Raw genomic sequence first — 18,262 nt, forward strand, 5'->3', positions numbered from 1 at the left:
TCATCCAAAAAATCAAGATACTATTGTGGGTTTCATTTCAGGTGCCCTGATGCATGAGTTATCAAATGATGGTGCTCGTAGACAATTTGAATTTTATTTGGAAGAAATGATCCTCCCTCTCATGGTAGCTAGTGCTCAGAGTGGGGAACGAGAATGCCATATAGTGGTGCTTACAGATGACGATGTAGTTGATTGGGATGAGGAGTATCCACCACAGATGGGAGAAGAATATTCACAAAGTAAGTATTGTGGTATGCTTTCTTTCTCCTAAGTCAGCATCATATCTTTATCTTTTATAATATTAATCCAAGGGCAGGTTTTGTAAAGCAAATACATTGAACTCTTACCATATACCAGGGATCAGCAAACTAGCCTGTGGGTCAAATTCAGCCTGTTGCCTGTTTTTATAAATAAAGTTTATATGTGTTGCCTATGGCTGCTTTCATGCTATCATGGTAGAGTTGAGTAGCTGCAACAGAGACTGCATGGCTCGCAAAGCCCAAAGTATTTACTATCTGGCCCTATAGAGAAAACTGTGCCTATCTGTCCTGGACAGAAGTAGTTTGCTCTTTGTGGATCATCTGAGGGTAACTAAATTCCAGATGTTCTATTTTAAATATTCTGTGTTCCTGGAAGATACAGTGGCCCTTCAGAAGATTTTGTGGAACTGAGTTCTTCAGGTGTTTCTAACCAAAACAGCATATCTTGATCAACATTGACTTTTTTTCTTATTTTACTTATAAAGTTTGTAGTTACAGTCATTCAGGTTTTTTTTTTTTTGTAAGTTTTTGTTGTTGTTGTTTGTTTGTTTGTTTTGATGAGCTTAGTATTAGCTTTTTTGAGTACGTATAGATGGAGAAGAGTTGAAGAAATGGCTAACCTTCAAGAAGCTTAGTAAAATGGCCCAGCTCCTTGTTCTCTAGTCTGTTAACTCAGTAAGGGTTAGTTTAAGTAAAAAGTACAAGATTATAGAAAGTACCAAAATCCTTAATGTCAGATTTTTCCATTGTACATACCCTTTTCTAAAAACAAAACAAGCTGACTCCAAATGGCATTCTTACTTACTTCCTTTTTTATGGGGGCTGAAGGGCTACTAGAAGTTTAACCCAGGGGGAATTCACCTTTGAACTACATCCCTAGCCCTTTTTATTTTCATTTTGAAACAGGGTTTCACTAAGTTGTTTAGGGCCTCATTAAATTGCTAAGGCTGAACTTGAACTTGTAGTCTTCCTGTCTGGGCCTCCTCGGCTCAGACAGTATTACAGTGTATGCCACTGTGCGGGGCTTTGTTGACTACTACTACTACTTTTTTTTTTTTAGTTGGATACAATACCTTTACTTTATTTATTTATGTGGTGCTAAGTATTGAACCCAGTGTGCCCCATACATTCGAGGCAAGTGCTCTACCACTGAGCCACAACCCCAGCTCCTTTGTTGAGTTTTTTTTTTTAAGAGAGAGAGAGAATTTTTTTAATATTTATTTTTTAGTTTTCAGTGGACACACATCTTTATTTTATTTGTATGTGGTGCTGAGGATCAAACCCAGCGCCCTGCGCATGCCACATCCCCAGCCCTGTTGACATCTTAAAAAGATTTTTCTAAAGATGTTTTTAACATACTTTTGAGTTGACATAGTTTCTTTACATGATGAATTTAAATGAGTGTTTTGATTCTTTTGTGGATAGGTATAATAGGCATTTCTGTTGCTGCTTCCTCAGTCTTAGGTGCTTTCCTGACAGTGGTTTTCTCTAAATAATATGTGGAACAAAAAAATTGAACATAACAGATGAAAAATGAAAGATTACCAGAAAGCAAAGAAATGTGCAAAATTATTGCTATTAGAAAAGAGGTATGAACAAACTTATTTATAGTTTTAGTTTTCAAGAAATTGACTCTAAGAAGAGTAGAGCCAGCTATAGAACACATAAATGACATTATATAGATAAAGAAATAAAAATAGAACTGGCCTTTTCTTTTCCATTGTTAAACTTTCTATTTCAACATTTTTTTTTTTGTTTTCCTGTATTTTTTTAAGCTTTGAAGCTTACAAGGACTGAAAACATTTTTACTTACTTTGTCTAAGTATATTTGATTTTGTGCCACCTGTGTTCTACCCTGAAGAAGATACATTTGAGGAGATAGAGATAGCCTTTCCAGCCTGATTCCTAAATGTAATTTTATCCTTTGTGAGATATCAAAAAATCTTTATCTAAAAATAACAGTAATCTTAAGGATTTAAGGTTTGTCCCATGAATAGAATTCATGTATGTATTTTCCTTTATTAGCTCTTAAACCAGCATGTTTGGTTTGTGAGTGTGTCTTTCTTCTTTTGATAAAACCTTTGCAGTTCACCTTTTAAGGGAGATAACTCCACCTGAAAGAGAGAAGGCGAGGAAGGTCCATCAGTCTAACTCCCTGAAGTTCCCAGCCCATTTGGAAGACTCAACATGTTGTCAGTGGAATGTCTGTCCTTTGCAAAACCAGTTTGCTCTAAACAGACTAACCTTGGCAGAACATGCTCGAATCTGCCACTTTTAACATCAGTATTAAGTGGGGCTATTCGCCTGAATGGAAAACAGTTTGTGGGGAGGGTCTTTGTCTTTTGGGGAATTATTAATAGTTGCTCAATCCATGAAATGTGAAATTTATCTGTTTTATACTCTTTGACTAGGCATTTTTTTCCCTCTTCAGACTAGCCCTTGAAGGCATCTAGCAAAGTCCTTTACTTTGCCTACTCAATAATGATGTATGTATTGATATCTTCTTTTGGTTCTCTTATTTGAAACTTAGGGCAGATCCCATACCAATAACTGTGAATGTGATGTATCTTTCAGAAGGAGATTCTTCCTATGGATTGGGTTATCTGATTGGTTATCAAAGCTTTTCTTGTTTCCACTTATGTAGACATTTGCTTCTACATTAACTGTACTGAATATTGTTCTGTCATGTTGGCTAGTCATGCTTTGGCATTAGTGCATCCAGTCTTTGGGTTTTTAGGGCTATCAGGCCTGTTTGATGATTAAGATAAATTTAAGTTCATTTCTAAGTATATTGATTTTTAACATAAAATATTTGTCTTTTTTTTTTGTTTCCAGTTATTTATAGCACAAAATTATATAGATTTTTCAAGTACATTGAAAACAGAGATGTGGCCAAATCAGTTTTAAAGGAGAGGGGTCTTAAGAAGATTAGATTGGGAATTGAAGGTAAGTCATTTTCATTATTTCATATTAATTTTTTTTAAATTGTATCCTGTTTAGAATATAGTCTGAATAGTTTAAGAAAAAATTCAGCAAATAATTACAGATTGCTATGGAAAGAGATAAATAACAGAACTACATAACTTTCTTCTAAGAAGACCAATAGAAGGCCATTAGATATTATTCATATGATTACCTAGTGATAGAGTGATATGATTTTTCTTTTCTGCCACAGTGTGTTCTAATTCACTTTTGAAAAAGTGAATTTGACAAATCCATGTGGTGTGTGTGGGCATCCATGTGTGTACATTCCCATAACATCAATAGGGTTGCTTATCTAGTGGTGATCCTTGAAGCCAAATAGAATTAAAAACCACTTTTGAAAATTTATTTAGAAACAGTAATACTAGTAGCTTACTGTCATCTTAAGGTATAATAGCTTATTTTTAAGTTAAATGCAAATTACAAAACTTCTTTCATTTTATTTAAATGTGTTTATATATCTTTTTATTTTATGGTTTAAATGAATTTTTCCATCTGCCTTATCAGATACTGCTTTTATTTAAAATATCCTTATTAAGAACAAATATCTTTCTTGTCATAACAAGATGTAGTCTAAATAGAAAAAAGTACTCCAGAATGAGATTACTTATGTTCAAATCCCATGATTTAATTGCTATATGATCTTGGCTAATGCATTAAACTCTGTCTCAATTTCTTCATCTAAATTGGGAGCATTAGTATATACCCTTAAGGTTATTGTAAGGGTGAAATGAGTTAATACAAGAAGTACCTAAAACAGTAACTGGAATGAGGTAAGTTCACAATGTGTTTCACAATGTGTTTGACCTGATTGAGCTGCTGGAAAAAACAGTAATGGGATGCTGAGATATGTGGAAAGAATGATGAGAAACAGGAATTTTGTGGGAAGGGGAGGATACTTGGGCTTAAAAAGCAGTAGAATTGCTGAAAGTGATTCACTCATGCTTGTCTTCATCTGTCATTTTGCACTTAGCTGCCTGGTGTCAGAGCTGGAGAGAAGACAACTTAGAGCTACTTAATTCAGCTTAGGAGGAATAGGGAATGCCTCTCTGAGAAGGAGATATTTGAGCTGAGGCCTGTGACAAGCATAGTTGTAGGCAAAGAAAACAGCAAGTGCAAAAGTGTTGAGGTAGGAATGAGTGTAATGTATCTGAGGTGCAAAACCCACAAATATGACTCAAATAGTAAGTGAGGAAGAGCTTTGAAGAGATACAGTGGGTATGAATGTTGGTAGAAGTAATGTATGGTCAGAGGATACAGGTCTTGTGGGTCATAGTAAGTGTCTTAAGGCAAGGCTCCCAGCTTTTCTGAGTATCATTTTCTGTATCAGTGTAATGGGTCTAATATCCTGTATATTTTAGAGGACTGTTGTGATGATCAAATGAGGTTTATTAGAAATAACCTTCTTCCCACTTTACTTTTACTTTTTGACTACTACTATTTATAATTTAGAACCGCTGAAACCTTCTTGGAAGCTTTGATGCTTTCATAGTGATGAAAGTGCTCCTTAGAACAATGTACCATATAATAGTGTTTAGTCATGGGCTATGAGCTCCACGAGAGAAGTCTAGTTGCATATTGCACACCTATCATGTGGGCTAGTGCTTAGTGTGTAGGAGGGTCTCAGATAGTGAATAATTTATATAATAGCTACATGTAACTTAGATATTGAGACTGAGGACTTCTTTTTCTATCACAGTGGAAATTCACTTAAGAGTTTAGCTGGATAGTTGTAGGCAAAGAAAATAGCAAGTGCAAAAGTGTTGAGGTAGGAGTGAGCATAATGTATCTGAGGTGCTAAACCCTTAAGTGAATTTTTATGTAGTTATAAGGACCTAGTGGCACGTATAACTTATCATTAATCTTATTAAAATAAATTTAATAGTACATTATATGTGAAGATATTCCACTTATAAAAAATATTTTAGTATTTTTTTCTAAAAATAATTTATTTCACCCAACAAAATGAATAATAATTCCTTAGAACCAGTCTACATTATAGTTCCCCATTGGTTCCCCAGAATATCTTTTACAGCTGGTCTCTCCAAACCAGGATCTCATCCAGGACCACATCTTATAACTAACTGCTTGTTAAATCTCTCAATCTTAAATAGTTATTTATGGCACTGCTCTATTGAAGAGTCTTAGACAATTGTCCCACTTTTGTATCTGTCCTACTTCTTCCTTTAGTGTCCTCCATTTATTTCTCCCTCTTCTATAATTCCTATAAACTGTACATTAGATTTAAAGGCATACTTTAAATCTTTATTAAGTGATCAATAAAGTGATAGTCTGCGCCTTCTATTATAAGATTAAATTGATCCCTGGTGTGATATTATTTTGAGACTATAAGAATATTCAGCTCCCTGCTATTATCTAAAGGTTTAAATACTACTTGATAATTCATGCCTGAATCAGTAATTTTATTAGAGATTGCAAAATGATCATTTTCTAATTCTGTTGTTCCTTTTATGTTTGTTAGAATAATATTCTTTTGTAGAGCTTTCCCCTCTCGAATTAGGCTGTTTGGTTACACAACCATTATCTTGTTTCTAAGAGGAAGAAACTGATGTTTGAAAGGTTAAATAATCTATTAAAGGTTCATTGAAAATAAATAACAGAGCTGGGACTTGAATCCAGGCCTCTGTGATTTGGAATCTGTGAATGGTTTTGAAATACTTTGTGAGATTGAATTTAAAAAAAAAAATCAGTGTGCAACTCTTTTTGCCTGTGTACTATAACCTTGGATAAATTGGCCTTTACTGTGCCAAAACAGTAATTAAGCAGGCTTCCTTTCATAATTGCTTTTAGATCCAAAACATTCTTTTCTTTCCCAAATTAATGTGTAGACTACCAGCCATATTTTTCCATCAAGTCTCTAACTTTTTCATCTGAAGAAATAAGATATTTCTGCTACCAAAGAAAAAAATGCAGATTCTTTGTAAGTTAGCTATTTTGTTACCACCCTCCCAATTTACCTACCCGCCTTCCTAATGACAAGTCCTTCACTCAAAAGAAGTCTGATTTTAGAATATTATATGTATTGACTTTCATGGGAGCATATTGGATTGGTGTATGAGACACGTGGGGAAGGTAGAACTTTAGTACCTAAGAAGGGATAATGGAATATAATGCTGAAAGGATGTTTTTAAATGTTCTTATTCCATAATAACCATATTCATATTTATGTTCAGATATTGCAATAGTCAAGGTTATCTAAGACCTGCTTAATTATAAGCAGGATTTGGGGTTTGGTGGATATTGTTAAACAAAGTATCTGGAGTGAGGGTGGAAAAGTATAAATAACCCTGCCTAGTCACTCTTCACATTACAGTTTAGTGAAAGGCACATCTTAGGAATTTGTTTTGTTTGTTTCACCCATCCCTTAATGGAATATCTGTGAGCCTCAGAGGGTAGAATCTAAAGGCAGTTTAGGGCTGCATGGGCTGCTGCTCCCTCCAGCAGACCTATTAGATATGGCCTTACTTCCATCATTAGGAATCTTTCCTGAACTCAGAAAAGCTTTCTTTCATCAGAGTACTCAACGGAGACTTTGAACAGGGTCTGAAATTTAAAGAAAAAAAACTCTATAAAGTAATATTATTGAAGTATAGTTACCTTAGAATATAGGAAGTTCATGACTGAGTAATGAAGTCTATACTTAGATGAGATTATGAATTATTCTACCTTCTGCATTCTGAGCAGGAATAGCAAGACACAAGTAGGCTTGGCTCATCTCACTGAAAGTTCAGCTATATATAGAAGCCCTGGTTTCCTAGTCTTGTTCTGGAGCAGAAATTTGTTCTCTGTAAGATTTAACAAACTGGGCCAGGGTTGTGGCTTTGTAATAGAGCACTTCCCTTGCATGTGTGAGGCACTGGATTTAATTCTGAGCACCACATATGAATAAATGAATAAAATAAAGGTCCATCATCAACAACAATGAAAGATTTAACAAACTAATAAAACCTTGAATAAAAATCTTCTCTTTGTTCAATAAAAAGTATATGAGGGGTGGGTGTGTAGAACAGCAGTATAGCGCTTGGGGGCCAAGAGGGAACCAGCTGCAGTAAATTATGTGTAAAAGCACCAAAGTATATTCAGGGAAAAGTGTAGAGTTTAATATGGCCAGTGCATTTAAGAGTTCTAGGGTGAAATTAAATAGGTTGGAATCAGGTTGTAAAAACCTTGTATACTATGCTAAGGAGTGTGGAATTCCCCTTGAAACATAAGGAAACCATTGGTAGATTTTAAGCAAGGATGCAATGTGATTACATTTGTGTGTAGAGGTGATTCTGTGTGCAGGACAGTGAATACAATGAGATTGGAATTTATTTCTAATAGTCCAGGAGAAATCAAGGACAAGGGACTGGAGTTGGAAACATTTCTGATCTATGCTTTAGATGATGGTAGAATGAAAGCATGAAATAAAGAAGACATTCTGCAGATCTTTAGGAGGTTTTTAGCTTTATTTACTACTCTGCTATATAAGGCCTTTTTCTTTTCTCTCTGATACTAACTATAGTCTGACTTTGATCCATGGGCCAAATGTAGCCCATTACCTGTTTGTAATTTTTTAAAGTTTTATTGGAACCATTTGTGTATTCTTTATGCTGATTTTACTTTATAGTGATAGAGTTGAGCAGTTTCAATGGAAAACATGTCTGAAATATGACTCTTGACATTTACTGCTAGAGCCCAAGATCTGCTCCAGATTATATACCATTGTACTAGAGATCCATCGCCTTCATAGTCCCACTTTAACAATGTTTTTGGTGGCTGATTTATTGAGTACCTGAACGAATGGTAGAAAGCTTTGGGAATTACATCAATAGGACTTTAGTTTCTGGCTGTTGAATCAAATGGCTAGATGGATGGAATATTGGTTTCCCTTGTTTTAATTTCCATTTGTTCAGAATCTGTGCCAAATAAGCTCTCATAGGCTATATTGGATGAGAAATTGTGTGTGTGTGTGTGTGTGTGTGTGTGTGTATGTGTGTATGTGTGTGTATCCTCAGTTTTAAAACCTTTCTTTCCTCCAGGTTATCCTACCTACAAAGAAAAAGTAAAGAAAAGACCTGGGGGCCGCCCAGAAGTTATTTACAACTATGTCCAAAGACCCTTTATCCGAATGTCATGGGAGAAGGAAGAAGGAAAGAGCCGACATGTAGACTTTCAGTGTGTAAAGAGTAAATCTATCACCAACTTGGCAGCAGCTGCCGCAGACATTCCCCAGGACCAGCTGGTTGTCATGCACCCAACTCCGCAAGTGGATGAGTTGGATATCCTTCCCATTCACCCCCCTTCTGGCAACAATGACCTCGATCCTGATGCACAGAATCCAATGCTGTGATGCTGATGTTCCTTAAAACCATAGCATGCTACTCTTCACAGTGACGTTGTACTCTCCTCATTCTGCACTGCAAGGCTACTCTTCATTGTGAGATGCACATAACGTTTTAGGACATTGCAGTGTAGGCTTTTTTAAAGACCAAAGGTAGCTGAATGGTTTTTTAAATGAGTACAACTCTAGCATCCTGAGGTTCCAGTTATATAAATGTATTTGTTTACCAGTAGGTTTGTGAAATTGGTTCTTTGTATGGGGGACAGTCCTTTTTCACACATCTAGATCTTTTCAGAAGTGGTGGAAATTGGCAGCTGGGGTACTTTCAGTCTAAATTGATGTTCATCACACCCCAGATAAAATGCAGAATATTATATGGTTGCACTTTATAAATGGTGGTTAAATGGAACTGTTCAAGCCATTTTATAGTTACGATGCACAGTGTAACGTAAATAAGTGCTTCTATCAGAGTATTCCTTCAGTAAAATGAGTATAATTTGTTGCTCTGGATGAGCAAAAAAGTATTTGTCTTGGACTTATTTGAATGATTAGGATGAGATTCAATGCTCATATCTTATCAGTTCACTTACCTCCAGTGCCGTTTCACCTGTTTAGAGTGAGTCACATGCAGGGAGTGTGAACATCAGAGGTGGTTTATTATCCGGTCTGCCTTACCCTTAATCTGTTCACAGATATTTATTTACTAATGTTTTCTTTTCTTAAGAGTTATGGGATAGGAAAATGAAGTGTTTGCTCTTCATTTACTAAATGATTGTAAACTCAAGTTTTTCATCAAAATAAAATTCCATTGTTTTAATGTTTCTGACCAAATTTATAAACACCTTGACCAGATTTTTAGTCTCATAATTCATGTTTGTCTGTCTTATTGCTGTAAAAGTACAACTAGAAATCAAATAGTAGCGCAAGGAATTCAGTTTGGTATATGTGTGATGAGGTACTTAAATTTCCTACTAATTATAAAATATATTATAAATCCAAAGCAATGTTAGAGCTGAAAAGAGAGCATTTTCTCATCCAACCTGGTATGAAAGGTGGATGACTTAGTAAGGCATGTGGTAACTGGATTTCAGAGCCAGTTTCTGATACTAGTTAAATGCTTTTTCCTTTATGCTGTGCTGCTCTGTTCAAGAAGGAATCACTTAAATGTTTGAAGCCATATTACTGCAAGTAGGGGCAGCAGTGGAGAAGCTAGTTTGTTTACATGTGATCCTGAAATTCAGACAGAGGATTTGATATTTGTGTGTAAGCAGTTACACCTTTGTTCTCACTAGATAGAAATGGCCACAGTTTGGAAATTATTTTCATAATACATCTAAGCTAATAGCAAGGGGGAATTGTGTAAGTCCCAGAGTTGTTATGAAGATTAGAAAGGCATTGCAAATGTTAGTTTTTAAATATCCACTATTGGAATTAATGATACAGACCTGCAGCATGTAGGAATTTTTTTTCTTAATATTTGAAGTGGGAACAGTATTTATAGAACAAGGGAAACATTTATTAAAAATATTTAACTGTCTAATACATTATACTTTAACCCATATTTATAGTAAAGGATTCTTACAAGGAAGAATAAACAGCTTTATGATACAATTAGTATAAGAAATATCCACATGGGGGACTTCTTTGTAGTGTAAAAACACCATACATCTGAAATGACCATTTGCATATAAAAGCTACCAATGATGCTTCTGTGCACAATGATTAAAAAATTCAACACAAACAGAATCCAAAATATACAATTAATGCAAGCTATCCACAGCTAGCCCAATAATCAATGATGAGGAAACACTGGAGCAGGCTTAGTTCCACTTTGTCTGAAGTTACACATAGTAAGATTGACTTGTATCAATGGCTCTGAGATGGCTTTTATGAGATCAGTACATAAAAGCTGTTCTCTCCCTATCCAGTAAGCTTCACAGACTGTAAAACTCCACCAGTAATGCACTTTGATACTGTAGCTGTTGCCAAAGCAACATGTAGTGTTTACAGCGGCCATGGCAAGTCGCTAAAGTCAACAGGGCCACCCAGCCCAGCATCTGCTTCCAACAGGCTCATGATGACAGCCATTGCTGCTTCATCATTACTGGGACTACTTGATCCTTGGTCGTTGTCTATCATGTCTATGCCTATGTGGGGGTTTTCACCTGTGGAGATAAACACTAGTCAGTGATTTTATAAATTCAAAAGTGTGTTTAGACTTAGTAAGCAATTTCTAAGCAACATTTAATTAGAAAATTATATTTAAAAGTAAGGGGTGAGAGGCTGCTTTGGGGCTCTATTGCCATAAGCATATATACATTCATACATTTATTCAGCTTTGCTGTTTATCAGAGGAAAGGACCAACTTTTTAGAAATGAGAGCAAAGTGCTTAAAATTACATAAATGTTAAAGATGTTTGCGTTCACCTCATTTTAATATTCTGATGACTATTTAAGAGGAGAAGGGAAAGTTACAGACTGAATAGCAAATAGGAAAGGAGAACGTAGGAAAAAAGAGATCAAGAAGAGGATGCATTGGGAGAAATAATTGTTATTACTTAATGACTTATCACCCTGGTTCTTATTGATCACTTTTTAAGGCTTTACCTCTGAACCTCTTCCTCTGAAGATTGTGCCCCAAATATGAGAAAAAAATATGTCTAGGCTGTTGCAGACATATATAGATCCCCACCAAAATACAATCATTAAAGTCTACTTTGAACTATTTTAAACAAATTTTAAACATTTAATTTGTTCCTGTCAAATTTATCTAGAACTAGCTTCTCTTGTACAATCAGTTCTTAAAACATTATATCAGGTCTATTGCAAGCTCATTGCAATAGAAGTGAATAATAATGCCACTTACCAAGAATAGAAGAACTATCAGAATATGGATAACCTGGGTTCTCTTGAGCCTGCCCTGGCAGTAGGCCACTGGAAGGAATGTCTGGAGTCCCTCCGTTTAAAATCTACAAACAAAAGGGTGGGGGGGACAGGGTGAGATTTTCCAATTTTAAGTTTATCTTAAATTTATTTAATCTTAAAATTTCAGTAAGTATCATGTGTTGATGTCATTAAGAAAATGAAACGTGTTGGAAAGAGGAAGGCAGGTGAGGGGAGAGAGCTTCCAATTGGTTCAGTTTCCTGTTGGAAACTGATTTCAAACAAGGAACTATGAGGAATAGTCCTAGTGAGAAAAAAGCTCTCCCTCACAGTATTCTTTGATCTGCATTTGATTCAGCCCCTCACAGGTGACTTAAGCTGAACAAAATCCCAATTATTAAGGATCATGCTGTCCACAATACTACTTTAAGGCCAAGGCCTAAACATCAGTGAGCCCAGCAGTATAGTTCCCCTGTAAGGGGAACAAGTGTTACTGAAGAAGAAATAATAGGGGTTATTAACAAGTTATGAAGAAACAGCTCTAAAGAGCCACAAATGAACAACAAAATACTAGAAGTAATCCTTTGATCATCCAGTATACTACAAGTGCCAACTCCAGTAACCTCTGGTTTATGTTAAGATAGGCCACTGAGGAACACTATATTAGTCCCCAATAGTAGAACTCCTAATTCTGTCTCAAAATCCCTCTCCCCTCCCACCTCTTTCTCCTTTTTTTTTTTTTATTGGTCGTTCATAACATTACATAGTTCTTAATACATCATATTACACGGTTGATTCACGTGGATTATGAACTCCCGCTTTTACCCCGTATACAAATTGCTGTATCACATCAGTTTCCCTTCCATTGATTGACATATTGCCTTTCTAGTGTCTGATGTATTCTGCTGTCTGTCCTATTCTCTACTTTGGACAGGAGTGAGGGAACAATTTGTTAGCTGCTAGATTTCAGGAGAAGCAGTGACTTCAGGCCTTGCCAGTAGGGGGCATTACAGCTATTGCCACAGTTCAACTTTTGGCCTAGGGACCACTTTACCATGCTCTTTTTATCCCCCGCCCCCCCCCTCGCCTTACTAGGGATGAACTCATGACCTTGCACATACTAGCAAGCACTGAGCTACCCCCCAGCCCTTTTAAAATTTTATTTTGAGACAGGGTCTCCCTACATTGCCCAGGCTGGCCTCAAACTTAAGCTCTTCCTCCAGAGTGACTGGGATTATAGCCGTGCACCACCACACACAGCACCTTTATACTCATAAAATTTATTGAGGACTCCAAAGAAGTTTTGCTTCTGTCGGCTATATTTACTATATTTGCAATTAAGACTAACATTTTTAAATATGGCAAACCCGTTACATGAATAATTAATTTAATGAAAAATGACTTTTCCAAAATAATCAGTGAGAAAAAGTGTCATTATTTTTCATTTTTGCAAATCTAATGTCTGACTTGAGATTTTAACTGGATTTTCATATCTGCTTCTCCATTCAATCTATTTGTAAATGTTATTTGATTGAAATATATGAAGGAAGTCCAGCCTCTCACCAGATAATTGGAAAAGGGATTTCAAGTACTTGTGTTCTTTGAAATTATAGCAACACTTGACATAAAGTATAAGTTTTTTAAACATTATAGTTGCACTATGGAATCTGAAACATCAGTTTTTTGTACTCAGTTATGTTAAGGTCCATTGATGCATCTGGGCACTTATCTTGAATAATTTTGAAATAGCTTGCTTGCATTGGTCGTTTATAGGATATTGTTTACATTTATGCAGATCTTCCTAATGTTGACACATTTCATCACACAAAATGAAAACATCACCATTGTTAACACCATCCCATAAATTATGAAGTTGTTGTATCAAAGTAGCAGATACATGCTTTCTAACATTCCAGTTTTTGTTTGAAAGCTCGAATTTTATCAGTAGTAATAAATACTGTTGTTTTTCTTGAACTGAAAAATGTGCGCTAAATATTAAAGTCCACATAACCAGAGTCTGCTGGAGTAGAACTGGTGTCCTGTGAAACAAACAGCTAGTTTAGTTCACAACTTAATTCCACAAATCTTTTTCTTGAGACAACTGTCACACTCAGTATGTAGCACAAGTGCTCTAAAGTAATGGTTTTCCATTTCTCTGAGTACTGCCTCATTAAAGGACTTTCTTAAATGAAACTGGCTTTAAATTATTATTAGAAGTGTTTGATGGTGAAGAATACAAGGACTTCTGTAGTTTGGAGCCACTGCTCTGCTCTTTGCAAAAGCACCAGCAGCTTCACTCAGAATCACTTTGGCACTATAGTGTACATATGAATACAGTGCAGGAAAAAAGGGTAATGTTTTAGCATTATTATGGAAATCACTTTGGCCCTACAGTCCCTTGAAAGTGGCTAGGAAGGGCCACTTTTACTTTTCTGGATCTGCTGCACCATTTAATGCTGCTGTCATTTTTTACTTCATCTTGTTTAAGCTGCTTTTCTTCCAGGTCCTATTGCTGAGGACTCATCTCAAGAGAAAACATTCAAAATTTCTTCTCCCAGACTCATTTTTATAAGCCCAAAGACAAGGGGAAATTTTTATAAATGCCTGAAAAATGCTTTGGGGTTTATGGTACAAAATACAGCTTTGGATTACTGGTAGTTGGTGAAAAGAACCAAAAGTGACAAAACCTGAATTGTAGTTTTCGGCCCTACTTATTAAACAAATACCATAGATCCTGTAAAGTTGTGAGGATAGGATGAGAGAGTGAAAAGTTCTCTGAGTAACATTTAAGCATATACTAGAATGATAAGCTTTCAAATACAAGTAGTAGAATTCTTGGTCATTCTAAGAGTCAAGGGCTGAAAAGTTGAATTGAGAAGCAGGGACCATGAGACCACTCCAAGGAGATAGGGGAGAAGGACTAGGGGAACAATAGGAGAATAGTGCGAAGAGTTCAACTGGCAAACAATAGGTGGGAGGATCTAGCCCAGACTTCATTTATTGATGATATTTTCTGAGTCATTCCCAAGGACCAGGCACTTTTGCATATATTTTCTCCTAATAGAACTTCATGTACAAAAATGCTAAATATTCTAATCAATAATAGTTCGTTACAAAGGAAATTAAAGCTAAAAGTTGTATACGGTTGCAACTAGCATGTGGCAAATCCAGGCTTCAAACCCTGGTATACTTTAACAATGCTTTTACTCATTTATTTGTTGACTTTCAACCCTAGGACGAGAGTGAAATTCCTTTTCAAATGTATATTCTTGCATAAGGTTCACATATAAAATAGAAGTAAAGCTGTCCTGGTAGATGCAGGAGTCCTGCCCTTGCCCTTTCTCCTTACCGTCTACTTCCACACTGATCCCACTTGGTAGTATCCTGAGCCTCTGAGGAGCCCAGTTGTAAAATCCCCTGCCTTGCTTTTCATATTTAATTTACATATAGGTTCTACCTAAGTGAACTCCTGATTTAGTAGTGAAATGGGGAAATAAGACTTTATGTCCAAAGATGCTGGCCTCCAGGATAACCTATACGGACACAGGACACTATGAATAGATTTATGACTTAACAATATGGCCCTGGTTTTTAAATTCTCTGGCAACAATGAAAACAGATGAGTGGTTTCCAAACCTCTTCATAGTTCTGACTTCAAAGCCAGCTTTTTATGAGCATTGGTGACTGATAAACTATCTATGCCCAATGCTGTCACAACACAGGAAACCTAGGTGGCAGATCCCCAAGTATGCTGCAGCTATAAACCCTGGCTTGATTTCCAAAGTGTTGCTGCTGCTATTTCCAGTCACTGCCCTAGATGCTAGTACTGTTTTCTCTTTTGAAAACTCCTGGAAGACAATGAGATACTTTCCTATCTGAGCTACTTACTAATCCTTCTTTCCTCATGGAAACTTTTGAATTGTCCCCTCAGCAAAATGGACTGAAAAACCCTCTTTCCTTAGAATGTTCTTTCTGCATTCCCATATTCACAGAGTAAAGCCTTGGAGGATACCAGCAAGTCTCCCTAGCTCCACCAGCCTGCTTTGAAGCCAGCTACACAGATGCATGCACTTCCTGGGGGTGGGGGGAACAGTTAAACTTGCTTCAAAAATAATCAACTGCGATTCTATACTTTCACCCCAACATTTCAGAACTTGCACAGGAGGCCCTGTAGCCCAACCTTACCTTCTTGCCTCCTGGAGAGGAGGCATCAGGGGGAGGCGTACTTGTAATGTTCAATGGGCTGGAGCCACAGCTGGAAGGCGATGACCCTCTTATCCTGTCAGAGAAGAGTTGAGTTACATTTCCTTTTCTCTTTCCAGGGGAGGAGTGTTTTTCAGTGGGTAAGGGTGAGAAGGAAGATGAGGATATAGACTAGAGATTGGCAAACTTTTTCTGTAAGAGCCAAAGAGTAACTTTTAGGATCTGTGGGCCACATGGTCTGTCATGCTACTCCACTCTGCCATTGTGACTTGAAAGCCTCAGACAAAATATAAATGAGCACAGCTATATTCCAATAAAACTTTATTTACAAAAACAGGTGATGAACTAGATTTGTTCTGCAGGCACCTGATTCAGAAGGGAGACTCCAAAATCAAGGATCTCAGTGACAAAGCCCTTGGATTCAGGTTGGTGAGTTTCTAGTAAGTGGCCCATTTTATTTCCTCACAGAGTCCAGATGAGTTGAAGATCTTAGAAGTTTAACTTCCCACTTTGATATTATGAATGAGAATCCATAACAAATGATTTACTCTCTTTCCTATAAATATTGTTTAGCTAGTGCATGTGCTTAGGAAATGGAAGGTATCAGAATTGCTCAGCCAGACCTAGAAAATAACCCAGTAGTAGAAATAGTAACAGCAGCCCCTAAAGTAGCAGGTTAGGGAAAGTAGATAAGGGCCTTTCTTGGAATATCTCATCAGAGCAGGTTTATTATAGAAGGAAAGACTTAGAACTGTAAATCTACATAAACTTGTCAGGCTGAAGGACCTCACGAAAGGGAGCCAGGGCTTGACACTAGAGCTGGAGAGTAGGGAATGTCGAGGCAGCTGTGTTACCACCACCAGGCTCTCAATTCATCCTTGGATAGATGCAGCTTTTGGGTCACATAAGGACCACTCTCCACTGCCAGAAGTCTTGTGACTCTTGGCCTGCACTGCCTACTTCTCTAGATTTGTGAGTGACAAGTTTTCTTTCTCTCCTGGATTAGAAGGCAGGATACAACTGTATATGTTCTCTCAGCACACACAGAAGGCTACTGATTGCTTACTGAAAAATTGCTGGGTGTCTCGCAACTTTGCATGCTTATGACTATGAAACCACTATTTTCCCAGGTTCCCCATCTTAGAATTGCCTATTCACCATTTCTTATTTCACCTTCAGCTTCGAGTCCTTAGAGTGTTGATTTCTTTATTGACTGCATCATCATTGTAGGGGAGGCCTCATCTTTAGGTTCACAGACATACCCACCTTCATCTCTCCCTATTCTAGGGGTACTTCCACAACACTTTGGACACCTGATTAGCATCCAATGGTGAGTGGGGTCTTCCATTGTTTCTTTTCCCTCAAAACTTCTTGGCATTATTTCTTAGGGTTCTTAACAGTCTCTTGTCATAATCTGTGGCTCCTCCTACACAATGCTGCCCAGTTAGGTTGCCTGGTCCTTGACCCTGAACCTGCTACTCATACATCCACTAAGGAGTGTGCATGGTTTTCTAGAGGGAATACCCACCCTCATTGCAAAACCAGACTAAGACCTTGTTCAGACCTTTCCTCCCTTGATTGCTTCAGCCCTTGCATTCTCTGCTTTTCCTGTTATAAAGAAAATAGACTTCTCAAAGATTAACCTCAAAGGTCCTTGAGGTTAAGGATTCTGATACTATTTTTAAATAGTCTCACACAAAGCATAGAATGTGTAGTAACTGGTCTGAACCCGATTATAATGCATACTACCTGTTCATTCCTTCCTGAGGCAAGAAACCAAACCCATCAATTCTGTGAGGCTGGAATAGAACCGAGCTACCCACAAGGATAGAGCCCCTCTATGGTCAACAGGAAAACCAGACCAGTCTAAGAGAATCCAGTGGCAACAGAAAATATTAATCTTTTCCCCCTTTTTCCTATGATGATGTTCCATTAAGCTTACATTCCTAACTGGTTACCACCCTCTTGACTCCCCAGATCAGATGGACTTAACAGGAACTATTTATCTGCCTTTAAAAATAGTTTTAATTCACAGTTGTAGTATAGTTACTATATGTCAGGCTGTGTCCCAGAGATTACTGAGTTCCTTCACAATACTAAAGCAATTCATGGGAGACAGACTGTGCCTTCCTTTTATGGTATAAGTCAACAGATGCCAGGTGGTTAAGTGACTCCCCTAAGCTCAGTCAGGTAGAGAGGCAGACCCAGGACACAACCCCTAGTGGTCTGCTTCCAAGCTCTTCATTCATATAGATAGGAAGTCTCCACTAAGAGACTTCTTGATCACTAGCTGATCTGTTTGACCAAGCAGATTTGTGTCTGGATGTCATAGGGAGCTGTTAAAGAGTCAAGGTTCTGGCTTACCCCGCAGGTAGCTTGAAGAAATGGATGTTTTATTGCAGCCCACCTCACTCTGCCAGTGCACAGCTCTGCTTCTGTCTTAATAATGTATATCATCCTTATTAGGAAGTTCCTTGAGTCATATCAAAGTATTAGAAATGGAGCCTCCTCAAGAATCCCTTTTGGGGAGCTGGGGTTGTGGCTCAGCGGTAGAGCGCTTGCCTAGGATGTGTGAGGCACTGGGTTTGAT

General features: G+C 37.2%; 2 protein-coding genes across 11 annotated transcripts in view; one reads left to right on the forward strand and one right to left on the reverse strand.

Moving 5' to 3' along the window:
* Btbd10 (BTB domain containing 10) overlaps positions 1-9,322 on the forward strand; it is a 57,747-nt gene extending 48,425 nt beyond the window's left edge. Inside the window, exons 7-9 of the mRNA XM_077797541.1 lie at positions 42-239; positions 3,096-3,206; positions 8,285-9,322. Coding sequence (XP_077653667.1) covers positions 42-239; positions 3,096-3,206; positions 8,285-8,595 — 620 coding nt within the window. The 3' untranslated portion in view covers positions 8,596-9,322. The remainder of the gene's footprint in view (positions 1-41; positions 240-3,095; positions 3,207-8,284) is intronic.
* An 802-nt stretch (positions 9,323-10,124) lies between these two features.
* Positions 10,125-18,262, reverse strand: part of Bmal1 (basic helix-loop-helix ARNT like 1) — a 101,075-nt gene continuing 92,937 nt past the window's right edge. For all 10 annotated transcript variants that reach the window (XM_026395877.1, XM_026395876.2, XM_026395875.1 and 7 more), the window contains 3 exons: positions 15,655-15,748; positions 11,453-11,555; positions 10,125-10,751 (listed from right to left, as the gene is read on the reverse strand). In XM_026395877.1, the coding sequence (XP_026251662.1) occupies positions 10,591-10,751; positions 11,453-11,555; positions 15,655-15,748 (358 nt within the window). In that variant the 3' untranslated portion in view covers positions 10,125-10,590. The remainder of the gene's footprint in view (positions 10,752-11,452; positions 11,556-15,654; positions 15,749-18,262) is intronic.

The sequence above is a fragment of the Urocitellus parryii genome, chromosome 4 (genome assembly GCF_045843805.1).
Source record: "Urocitellus parryii isolate mUroPar1 chromosome 4, mUroPar1.hap1, whole genome shotgun sequence".
Taxonomy (NCBI): Eukaryota; Metazoa; Chordata; class Mammalia; order Rodentia; family Sciuridae; genus Urocitellus; species Urocitellus parryii.